Source organism: the organism of the source record quoted next (genome assembly GCF_019968955.1).
Source record: "MAG: Porospora cf. gigantea A chromosome Unknown PgA_NODE_802_length_10837_cov_347.975, whole genome shotgun sequence".
Taxonomy (NCBI): Eukaryota; Apicomplexa; class Conoidasida; order Eugregarinorida; family Porosporidae; genus Porospora; species Porospora cf. gigantea A.
Window position 1 is genome coordinate 1 of NW_027151907.1, and position 10,837 is coordinate 10,837.

A 10,837-nucleotide genomic window follows, 5' to 3' on the forward strand; every position below is an offset into this window, starting at 1 on the left:
ACCTCTGCTCCAACACTGTTGCTCAAGGAATGGTCGCTGATAACCATGTTCTTGTCGCTGGCGCAGAAGCCACCGCACAAAGGAGATCGAGAAGCCATAGACTTAGAGATAATGTAGTTGCCTGCACAATACTTCAACTAGTCATGATTTTGTAGACTTTTTATGATTGGTGCCTAATTGTTGGCTTGATCGGCCGCGAGGCAGCGCCAAGCTCGCCTGCCTAGCGGGACGTCATGCCCACAAAGCACATTAACACGTAATTTGAGTGAGAACAGAACATGTCAATTGTCAAGGGTGAGAGTGATTCCAGCGTTTCCGAGAACGTTGTGATGTTGGCACTCCGCAGCCTGTGGTTGGAAGGCAGTGTCGTTGCTGACAGGTCGTCCATCCGAGTTGACTTGTCATCGAAAGCGGTAGCTTATCGTTCGTTCCCCATGCCTGTCGCGCCTAGCGCAGAGATTCGGTACGACAGCTACGGAGTATTCTCCACAGGGGCCGACGACACCCTGTACATCAAGGTATCCATCGTGCTATGCGATGATGATGGTGGTAGGGAAAAAACCATCGCTGTTAATTGCGTGCTTGTCGCCTTGAATCATCTAATGAAGCACCGTTTTTTGTCTATGTGTGCGACGTTCCCCTAGGGTGATGTCGAGATCCTGTCCAAGTGGAGAACCACCAAGGTTGAAGGCTACGGCCCGGCCCCGCAAACCGAACGGGACATTCTCAGAGGGTTAGCTTCCGGACCTTTCAATATGATTCCTTGGCCAGGTGTCAGCCGCCTGTACACCCCCACGCTTCACAGCGCCAGCAACAACCTGCAGGCGTTGTTAGAGTGCTATGAAAGCCCCAACGTGTTGCGGAGCCGTCAGTCTGACGTGCTCCGCTTGGATACTTCCACCCTCGTTGAAGGCTCCAAGGAGTGATCAACGGCCTCGAAAGCATAGAATGGTACTCTGACGACGCCCTCAGACACGGTTCGCTCACGTGCAGTACCGTCTCCTCGCTCAGCCTGTCAGATCAAGGAGACGATGAGTGGACTGGCTTATGGGCTAGCAGAACCTCGGCGCGCTTTCTATGTGGAGAGTTCGTAGAGGCGGCATCGAAGGCCTCGCCAGCCAAGCCCTGTGTGCATTCCGAGGACGATGATGCAGCATTCGGAGCCAGGAAAACCTGGTACGCCCAGTTTGGAAGCCATTCAACTCAGCCCGACTTGAACGAGTGGCTGTTGCAAAGTTTTGACGCATCCGACAGTATGGAGTCTTCCTGGTAGGCTTCCGACGCTCTCCGAAACCGAAATCCGAGATGTGTTGATCCCTGAAACCTGCGGTTTTCCTTGCAGAGAATTGCTTTGAACTTCCTCGTGGTCAGTCCAATCATCTCTGTCAGCTCACCAGAGGCTTTTTTCAGACTTTAGACTTCCAGTAAAATTTGTAGAAGACCTTCCGTCGCACACCCTTCTGGTATCGACCGTCCTCTGCGTGGTGTTTGTTGTGTGATCAGCCCATCAACTGGGAAGGCTCCACTAATTTCATATAAGCCTTTAATATTGCAATTATCATGCGAATGATATCTCGACTCTCCATTGACGATCAAGAGCTTAATTCAAGTCTCGTCACGCTAGCGTCCAGCTTCCCATTTCCCTCGGAGCCGCATCAGAACTGTGACCCAAATCATGTGCCGGGTTTCAGGACGCTGAGTCTCCAGCCGAACTCTGCAGCATTTCACCAGATGCACCAGATGCCCATGCACCAGATGCCCATGCACCAGATGCCCATGCACCAGATGCCCATGCACCCTCAGGCCATGTTCCGACCTGTGCCAGTGAGACCACCGCCCAATAACGGACAGCCGTGGTCGCCCCCCAACGGCACGCAGATGATGGCGAACAACAATAGCGTTATGGGTGGGCAGGTCTACTGTCTGCCCCCAGGGCAAGCCACCCCCCAGCCAACACTCAGGTTGCGCCACGTAGATGAAGACAGCGGACAGCCAACACTCAGGTTGCGCCACGCAGATGATGGTAACTTTGCAAACCCAAACCGTCACATGGGTCATGTGGACCACCAAGCATTTCTGCCGAGGGGATACCCGCCCCATCGGCCTCCCATGGGCTTCCCAATGCATCCAGGCATGCCTCCCGCCAACGGTGCGGATGCGCCGCTTGGGGCTGAAGGAGGACAGGATCCCGAAGCCCAACCACTGGGTGGAGCCCATGGCAGCTCCCTTCAGCAGCAGAAGTCGGTGTCCGATGAGGGCTTCGAATCGAGCTTTGGGGACGCGCAGTCCTCCCGGGAATCGCAATCCATGGATTCTCTTCCACCAGGCGAGGAAGCAGACGTCGCAGCGTGGTTGAGAACTCAGCTGCAGATCGCTCCTGGCCAGGCTTTCGTGTACGTCACTAGCACCGGCGTTGGCATAACCCTCGTTACGGACACTGGGACCAAGTTCCGGCCTATCCAAAAGATCAATCTTACTCTAGATGAGACTGGGGAGGACCTGATCACAGCGGCTGAGGTTTTTAAAACGTTCGTGATCGAGATGATTCTGGACGAGGGTGGAAATCGCTGGGATGTCGCCGACTGCGACGAAGAGCCCGTCTCGTCCGTGATCGCGCTGTTTGCCTCGGACCAGAGCGCCAACGCCGATAAGAGGACGGTGATAAAGTACGAGCGAAACGATTTGGAACAACACAAGAAGGACCTAGCCATCCTAACAAATCAACTAAAGGCCGCTGCGGCGTCAAAGCCGGAAGCTTACTCAGTTCAAGGCCTGTCCCAAGACCGGAGGCGCCTCGCCAACACCCTGAGACGTATGCAGCAGACTCTGTCGGAGCTACCTCAGCAGAATTTTGTTGTGAACCGAATGTTGGTGAATCCTCGCGAGACACCAACCGATGCCCCCGAGACCCACCTCACGTATGGGCCTCGCCGCGACACTAAAAGAGCACTAATGAAGTGGAATAAGGTCAACTTGCCTCAGATGTCCCGCGAGGGCAGCGAGGCCTTCATGAACCGGTACTTCATGCGAGCACCCATTTTCCAACGGTCGGAAATGTCGAGTCAGCTGAACGTCGGCCCCAACAGAGGCATTCCTCTGTCCAACGTCCCTTTCGCCGGCCCCAGCCAAGCCCAGATCGACCGCCAGGTGGCGGGAGCCCGAGCGGAGACGAACGAGATGGGTAGGATTTGCTCCCGTGAGATGTCCAACTACCGACAAGCCCTGGCAGCTCCTCGCGCTGCAGCACTCCAGCTTCCCGGTAGCATGACGGTTGATCTTTTGACTTGTGTGAAAAAGAAGAACAAGAGGAGTCAACCTGTAACCCAAGCGTCTGTCCAAGCGGCAAATGTGAACGAGAACGGAGAAGAGCTCCAGGAAGTGCTCATGAGTATCGCTACTCCGGCATCGCAACCCGGCATGTACCTTCCCACCCAGGTACGTCGTGGACGCGTCCACGACCGTTTGAAGCATCTTACTGAATCTGCTGCCTTCTTCAAAGTCCACGGGGACCACCGAATCATGCCTATCGACTTTCATAATGACGTTAGACGGATTGCCACTCAGACAATACTCCGACAGTACTCTGCGCAGTTCCAGACTCCGTACGAGATAGACTGCGCTCGTGCACTTGCTGATCTGGCGAACTACGGCTATGTGTCACAAGACCGCGCTGGCCTGGACTACATTAAGATCGCCTTGGCATCCGATATCCCCACATTCCCTGTGCACAGCTTAGACCATGCCCACAGCCAACTGATTCCTACGCTCAACCGCTTGGAGAACGCGCTATTTCACTGCACGAAGTCTCCTCGGGTCAAGGTGCTGCTCTCTCAAACCCAATTCGCTAACGAGCAGTTCTCCTCAGACAGCGAGGCGCTTAAGAGCATTACCGAACTGCTTACCCGGAACAGCCGGGCGACCCGCACGGACCTGTGCTGCGCTTTTTGCAGTGGGCCGCATGCCACGTTCAGCTGCACGAACCACAGCCATCAGAGAGCTGGAGTTCAGCTGGAAATTGTACATACCACCAATGAGAACGGTGACTACGCACCTGTGTGGTTCATGAAGCTAGACCTACGTAACGGCATCGTCAGTCCCAGTGAAGCTTTGATGTGCTGGAACCTGCTCACCCGGATGAGGCAGATATCGCCACCGTCATTCAAGGCGCTCTTCACCCAACCAAGCCACAGCTCTGAAACGTCGCGGTATTGGACCCAGACCACAGCTAACCTGTATAGCAAAAGTGGAGGCAATGGTCGACAGAAGATCTTCTTACAGACCACCCAGAACAACTCGTTCGTGACAAATGCGGGGTACCGCTGGATTACAGAGAAGATGATTTTGAACGCCATGGGAGGAGCCAAAATATGCCATCACTGCTTCGAGCCTGGACACGTGCACTCGCAATGCACTGCAGTACCGGTAAGTGTAAACTTCGATTCATCATCCAGATTTGCTTTGGATGTGGCCGAAAGGGGCACAATCGAATTAACTGTGAGCAGTATTGCAACTGGTGTCACTCAACGGATCACCTGACCGACGTCTGCGCCGCTTTCTGGCTCGGAAAGCTACTGCGAATTGGTCCTGGTCACCACCGGATGCTGCCCAAGTGGAAGGCTGTTCAAGGTATTAACCAACAACTACGAGACACGGAAGTCCTTCAGGATGAAGCGGCGGCGTACACTCAGGACGTTATAGAGAGCGATCGCGACATCCACGACCTGTGCGAGGGCGACGAGCAGGCGATTGACGCCGCTATTGAAAGGTTGGGTGACACGCGGCGCGTAGAGGCACGTGCGGGCATGTACAATAGATGGATGGACCGACTGGATGGTAGACAAGCTATGGACCGCTTCGTACAGGACAACCGCGGAGAGCTCCAAGACGCCTCAATGCAGCCAAATCCCAAAGCTGATTCTGATGGCGAGTCGACCTGCAGCGGGGGAAGTCGATCGACCAAGAAGAAGACTAATTGGTCCCGACTGCCTGTCGACGACCGAGGTAGAGGTCGAGGTAGAGGTCGAGACGGAGGTCGAGGCGGAGGTCGAGGCGGAGGTCGAGGCGGAGGTCGAGGCGGAGGTCGAGGCGGAGGGCGAGGTCACAATCATGACGACTACAGAAGCTGTTACCCAGCAGTTCGCGAGGTTCTAGGTTGTGGCCGCGGGCGAGGGCGCTAACATGCGTGTTGCTGCGTGAATGCTTGCTTACATGCGAAAATATAATATATGGCAGCAAAGCTGGAAGAACTGGTCTCTAAAGAGGCAGAACTGCGGCGCTCTCTGATGGCAACTGTAGAGAGTGAAGCGATGACGTACATTACCCTTGGGGGTCAGCTGGAAGACTTGGGCAAACAACTGACTCACTTGAAGTTCGATGTTGAGAACATAGGCGTGGAGGGTCTAGAGGTATCTGGCCACACCGCTTTGGAATCACTCACGAGACGCATCCAATTCTTAGAGCAGGTAAAAAAATTCGAGGAGACGCAAGACGCCTTCGACGATGCCATTGAGGCGTATGAGATCGATGTAGCTGCGGATTACGTGGCTGAGGGAGAGTACCTCCTCTGTCGATTCATCTGCCCCCCTTTCTCGGGATTGCCTGACGCCCTCAGCAAGTCTTGCCGGCTGCGCCCAGATCTCCAGCAGCTGACCGACGAAACCCAGCATCTCCGCCTCCGTCTGAGGTCCAACAAGGCCCAGCTCAGGGCGCTAGTTGATGATTTGATGAGGGAGTTTTGGACGTTTGCGCCTGCGTCTGTGACCGTCAGACCGGTAGTGTCGCGGGACGGGTGCACAGTGGCTTTGGACCACATGTGGCACGCTGTGGCAAGCCTGGGTTGCCTGGCACCCTTCCTTTCCACACTGAGCAGCCGTTTATTGTCGACAGTGATTCAACCTGTGTTTGATCTGGTCACCTCCAAGCACCTAAACGGATCCGGCAGCGTGATGGTGCTGGCACAGGAGGAACAGGGCGAAGATAACGCCCGTATCTGGTCGTGGCGACTACAGAGACAGGACACTGCAGGATCTGTGCACGAGGTCATATTGACCCCGCTGCTGTCATTCGTGGACTTCCTATACCGACACTTCTGTTTCGATGCCGCCACGAAGGCAATTTTTGGAGGGCATCTGTGGAACTGGCTCGTACATAGGACAGTCCATGTTCTGCCTCATCCAACAGACAATCTGGACCGGGAGCTGATTCGAAGCCTCGAACGCCTCGGCCAGACGTGCGGCTTCGTGAAGGCCTCTGATTCCCGGTTACATGACTTCGTCGACTCCACTGAGTTGACATCGTGGAGCCACAGACGAATTCGTATTCTGGAATCTGTCAAGGAACTCATCTTTTCGGAGGATGTAACGACCATGGACGTTTCTGACGCCTGTGAAAAAGACTCCTACACCCAGTGCTGCTCGTCTATGGGCGCCGAGAGCCCCACTGCGGCCGATTTGGATCCTAGTCTAGCGCACACCATCAACCCCCACGCACTCGACGACTACCTACAGCACGAGAATCGAAGCGGTGCCTTCAGCTGCATGTCAGTGCTTCCGGAATGCTCAGTCTCTAGCTCTGTTTACAAGATCGTCAAGCTGATCCGAGAAGTCGTGGAGGAGTCCACTGATGTGGGCAGGCGGGAGCTGGACGACCTTTCTGAGCAGATGCAGCAGACCGCTCGTGACATGGTGGAGCTCTTCATTTTTACTCGACCAAAGACTGTCGATTCCAGCTCCCTTGTCGCTGGAGCTCTGTTCTTTTCCGACTGTCTCTATGTGGGTTACTCATTGAACCTGCTGGCGTTCAGGCATATGTCTGAGACCTGCTTCGTGGATCAGGTACAGAGTTTGCAAAGGCTGCAGCAGACGGTGTACAGTTATTCAGTAAAACACAAGTGGGAATCGTTGGCCTTAAAGTTGGAAACGCCCCTGGGTCTGATGAACGAGTTCGACGTCGAGTACCAGAACATCGAGAAGGGCCTCGCAGACGCCGTTGGCGACATCCGCAAGTCGGTGAAGTCCTGTCGAACTCTTCTTCCCTCGTCGGTGTTCCTGTCCACATCAGCTTTCCTAGTGGACGGGTTATGCTTGGCGATTGTGAAGAAGCTGCTGGCTGTTGGGAAGGTATCTAGTGCGATGAGTGATCTGCAGTCGGTGTCCATTGTGCTGAACGCAGCCGCCTCTGTTCTTCAGGCTGCAACGCAGCAGCTGGCCGGAAAGCAAGAGACTCCTCCTCTGTCGGAGGCCTTGCGCGAAGCGGTGGTCACTCTGTTGAACTCGCTTCTCGCCCAGATCCAACCAGTTGTGGACATCTCCAAGGACGGTAGGTCAGTTGGCGAGGCCTGCCGACATTGGTCAACTCTGCAGCTGATCCAGCAGGTGCTGGAAGGAGATTTAATGCTGTTCCTTAGCGAGCAAGAATCGATCCGAAGTAAACTGACTCGCCAGGAATTCCGAAGTCTGTTAAGACTGAACGTAAACAAGTGAGCATCTGGTGTCCTTGTCATTTCAGCCTGAGCGTATACGTACAGGAGGAAAGTGAAGGATTCGTCTACTCGTAGTCTCCGCGGCCCATCGGTGTATTTCTAAGGGCCAAGCTGCTTCACAAGTCGCTGCGTAACTGGTGTCTGTATCGATTACCATAAGCTCATCATAGTAGTCTGTTGCCGTCCGACGGGGCTCAAAAACGGCTGGATACACAGGCAAAGTAGACTTGAAGAACACTCCCAGGAGTGGTAAGAGAAACCAGATTCCGAGCACAATGCAGAAGATGAGTTGCATCGTTGTAGCGTTGCACTCGGGCAGTATCATGGCTCCTATGACGAGTACGTCGATGAAACAAAACGAAATCAAGTGGATCAGTCGCACGTACAAAGGACCGAAGCGAACCAGAGTGCCTACTAGTTTCTGCCTTTTGTTGAGGTTGGCGAAGTAATCGTTGCCCCCTCTGGATTCTGGCAAGATACCCCACCCACTGAAAGTCTATGGTGCTGTAACCCCAGGCTGCCAGGAACATGACCACGCCGGATATCAGCCACAACGAAGCGATTGTTGTGGCGACTGTATTTAGTCCACAGGCAACGGTGTTGAGCGTTTTCGTTGGAGCGAATACGGTGTACGCCATTATCAACGCCACCCCATTGATAATGTTGAGCAGGGCAGTCCAAAACAGATAGGACACGTAACTATGTAAAGGTTACACGTTGCATCACCTCTTCTTGAAAACAGACGAGAATAGAGCGCCAACGCTGGCAACCCAGACGTTGCCAGTGTCTCCTTCGCCCTTCTGGACTGCGTTTTCATCCTTGAGGACGTTCTCCGCCGGCGGCATAATTAATCCTGCTTGACGATCTTCTTGCGGCGGCAGCACCTGCATGCGATGCAGACCGAGCAGCTGACACCCGCCAGCAAACCAGCCACAGCCACCACCGTAGTCAGCGGCGTGCCAGCTCGGCCTTCCTTTACCATGCGCGAGACGTCCTGGAGACTTCCGCTCACCATAGACAGAGCCTTGTCCACAAAGGTCTTCGGCCGTGGTACCGACACGCCCTCTACCGACTGGTGTCCAGTTATAGCGAAAGACATCATAGCTTCTGCGGTTCTTCGTCCAGCGTACTTGTAGAGCTTTCCCTTGTTAATAAACATAACCGTGGGGAACCCGCGAATCTCGAAGCGTCGGGCAAGATCCATATTCGCAGTGGCGTCCACTCGAGCCACAGAAAAGTTTTCAGCCATTGAGGCTAACTTCTCCCACTCCGTAGACATCATGCGGCAGTGGCCGCACCAAGGAGCATAAAACATCACAAACCAAGGTCCAGTGGTGGATCCCGTAGCCGCCTGAGTAAGATGCTCGAAATCGTCATCAGTCAGGACCTGGGAGGACTTGGCTGGGACGCCAGGCAGCTGAGTCGAAAGCCTGGCCGATGCAGTCGTAGGTAGAGTGGTGACTGCCGTCGTCGTTGGCTTTGCAGTCTTCCGTTCCGTTGGTAGAGTGGTGACTGCCGTCGTCGTTGGCTTTGCAGTCTTCCGTTCCGTCGCTCTGCTGGGAGGAACTGCGTTTACTGTGGTTACGAGAGGAGTCTCCAGACTTGGAGCATTAACTTGCTGGGCTACTGACACTGCAATAAGCAGAGACGACAGGAGCTGTAAACAACGCATTGTTGAAAAGTATTGCAATTTTGTTGAGAGCACTCATGGACTCATTGTGATTCCAAATGGGTAATTCCTATAAATGGGCGACGTCGAGCTAGAGCCTCTAGTAACACGACAACCTAAGGGTGGGCTGTCGGTGACGGCTAAGAATGACAACCAACCTCGAAAGGGTCTTTACGGCACAACTGCCTGTGTTGACCCAGTGAGATTCGAGGAATTTGACCACTGCTACGTCTTCGCAAAACACGCTAAGAAGCCCGACGGCATCATTCCTGCAGCACAGGTGCACACGATGATCATCAACGCTCTACGCGCGCGACAAGGAGTGGACGGCATGATTCTTGACACGGTGGGTGCTCTCCACAGCGTGTATGGACTGAGTCCAAGTGAGATGGACCGCGACTACACGAGGCAGGAGTTCCAGGATCTTGTGTACCGCGTGTTTGTCTACGTGCTCCAGTTCCTGAAGGTGCATATGGTAACAGAGGACTCCGCATGCGGCAACAAGACGTTGATTCGAGTCCGTATGCCTGAGAGCAGCTGCCGCAAAGTCGCTGATCTGAAGTCGTACCCGCTGCAGATGGACGACGACGTGACGTCCTTCGCGGAATTCAAAGAAGATCCCAACTTCGTTCCTCCCTTCGTCCCGTTCGAGACGGCGATCGAGGAAGGCCCGGCCCACAAAGGAGGCGCGATGGAGCGAATTGGGCGGGTCTTCCAGAGGTATGATCGTCTCTCCCGTCCCATTGACTCGGTTCCTGACGCTCCAGAAGTCGGAATGTTCCGAGACGTGGATAGGATTCGGTTGCTCGACACGGCTGTCTTCGAGTTTGTGAATTGCGAGTACCTGATGAAGCACAAGTGGATGTGCGCCTCTTACGCTCTGTCTCAGCCTGTCTCGCTGGAAGCACTAAAGTCCTGTTGGGGGAACTTCATGTTGGTGTGGTCTTGGAATCAGCCGCTGGACCAGATAAAAGACTACTTTGGAGAGGAGATCGCTCTATATTTTGCCTGGCTGGGCTTCTACTGCAAAATGCTGGTAGCTCCTGCAGTCGTTGGAACTCTGCTCTTCATCCTCCAGCAACTATTCGACAATGAGTTCGAATTCAACTCCCGCTTCCTTAACATCATTCGCGTTGGCTTCTGCGTCTTCATGGCTGGTTGGGGTTCGATCTTCTTCCAGTTGTGGCAGCGGAAGCAGAAGATGCTCAGTCTCAAATGGGGCATCGAACTTGTCGGTGGCAGTGCACGAAGCCCTAAAGAGACCCCCTGGTTCAAACACGATGGCTACGCTCGTGACCCAGTCCGTCCCGATCTCTGGAGGAAAACCTTCGCTCCCAAGAGCAGGGCCTTCCGAGAAATGATCACCTCCGTCATAGTCATCGCTGCGACCATCGCCTCCATCCTCGTAGTGAACGAGGAGATCACCGACTCTATTCTGGCTTCTGCGGGTTTCGGTGGAATTACTGGCTGGTCCGAGAAGGTGCAGCACAGCGAATGGGTTGGGTTTTTCTTCTCGCTAGTCGCAATCCGTTACGTCATCACCTTTATCACGGCCATTGCAATTAAGATTCTGGACTTCTTGTGGGAACGTTTGATCGCCTACAACCTGGCCGGCTTCGAGAACCATCAGTATATGAACCGATACCAAGATAGCGTCTCGTATAAGGTATTCTTCTACAAGTTCTTCA

At 54.2% G+C, this 10,837-nt stretch overlaps 5 protein-coding genes across 8 annotated transcripts; 4 read left to right on the forward strand and 1 right to left on the reverse strand.

The window, feature by feature from the left end:
- Positions 1-278: 278 nt before the first annotated feature.
- KVP18_001904 (uncharacterized protein) lies at positions 279-644 on the forward strand (the record flags this gene model as incomplete). Its single annotated transcript, XM_067952374.1, has 1 exon — positions 279-644. One exon carries the CDS (start codon positions 279-281, stop codon positions 642-644), a length of 366 nt encoding a protein of 121 aa, XP_067806211.1.
- A 916-nt stretch (positions 645-1,560) lies between these two features.
- Positions 1,561-5,177, forward strand: KVP18_001907 (uncharacterized protein; the record flags this gene model as incomplete). Of its 2 annotated transcripts, none has more annotated exons than XM_067952380.1 (2): positions 1,561-4,422; positions 4,452-5,177. In XM_067952380.1, 2 exons carry the CDS (start codon positions 1,561-1,563, stop codon positions 5,175-5,177), a joined length of 3,588 nt encoding a protein of 1,195 aa, XP_067806217.1. The 2 variants fall into 2 exon arrangements, with proteins under 2 accessions (XP_067806217.1, XP_067806216.1); XM_067952379.1 differs by having other exon boundaries at positions 1,732-4,422.
- A 48-nt stretch (positions 5,178-5,225) lies between these two features.
- On the forward strand, positions 5,226-7,481 carry KVP18_001908 (uncharacterized protein; the record flags this gene model as incomplete). The annotated part of the gene is made up of 1 exon (XM_067952381.1): positions 5,226-7,481. The coding sequence occupies one exon, from the start codon at positions 5,226-5,228 to the stop codon at positions 7,479-7,481; it is 2,256 nt and encodes a 751-aa protein (XP_067806218.1).
- A 98-nt stretch (positions 7,482-7,579) lies between these two features.
- Positions 7,580-9,152, reverse strand: KVP18_001906 (uncharacterized protein; the record flags this gene model as incomplete). Of its 2 annotated transcripts, XM_067952377.1 has the most annotated exons (5): positions 7,580-7,606; positions 7,635-7,941; positions 7,970-8,179; positions 8,207-8,364; positions 8,394-9,152. In XM_067952377.1, 5 exons carry the CDS (start codon positions 9,150-9,152, stop codon positions 7,580-7,582), a joined length of 1,461 nt encoding a protein of 486 aa, XP_067806214.1. The 2 variants fall into 2 exon arrangements, with proteins under 2 accessions (XP_067806214.1, XP_067806215.1); XM_067952378.1 differs by lacking the exons at positions 7,580-7,606; positions 7,635-7,941; positions 7,970-8,179 and having other exon boundaries at positions 8,328-9,152.
- Positions 9,153-9,225: 73 nt separating this feature from the next.
- KVP18_001905 (uncharacterized protein) lies at positions 9,226-10,837 on the forward strand (the record flags this gene model as incomplete). 2 transcript variants are annotated; one of them, XM_067952375.1, is made up of 1 exon in its annotated part: positions 9,226-10,837. In XM_067952375.1, a coding segment is annotated over one exon (1,612 nt), but the record flags the coding sequence as incomplete, so codon positions are not given. The 2 variants fall into 2 exon arrangements, with proteins under 2 accessions (XP_067806212.1, XP_067806213.1); XM_067952376.1 differs by having other exon boundaries at positions 9,226-10,778.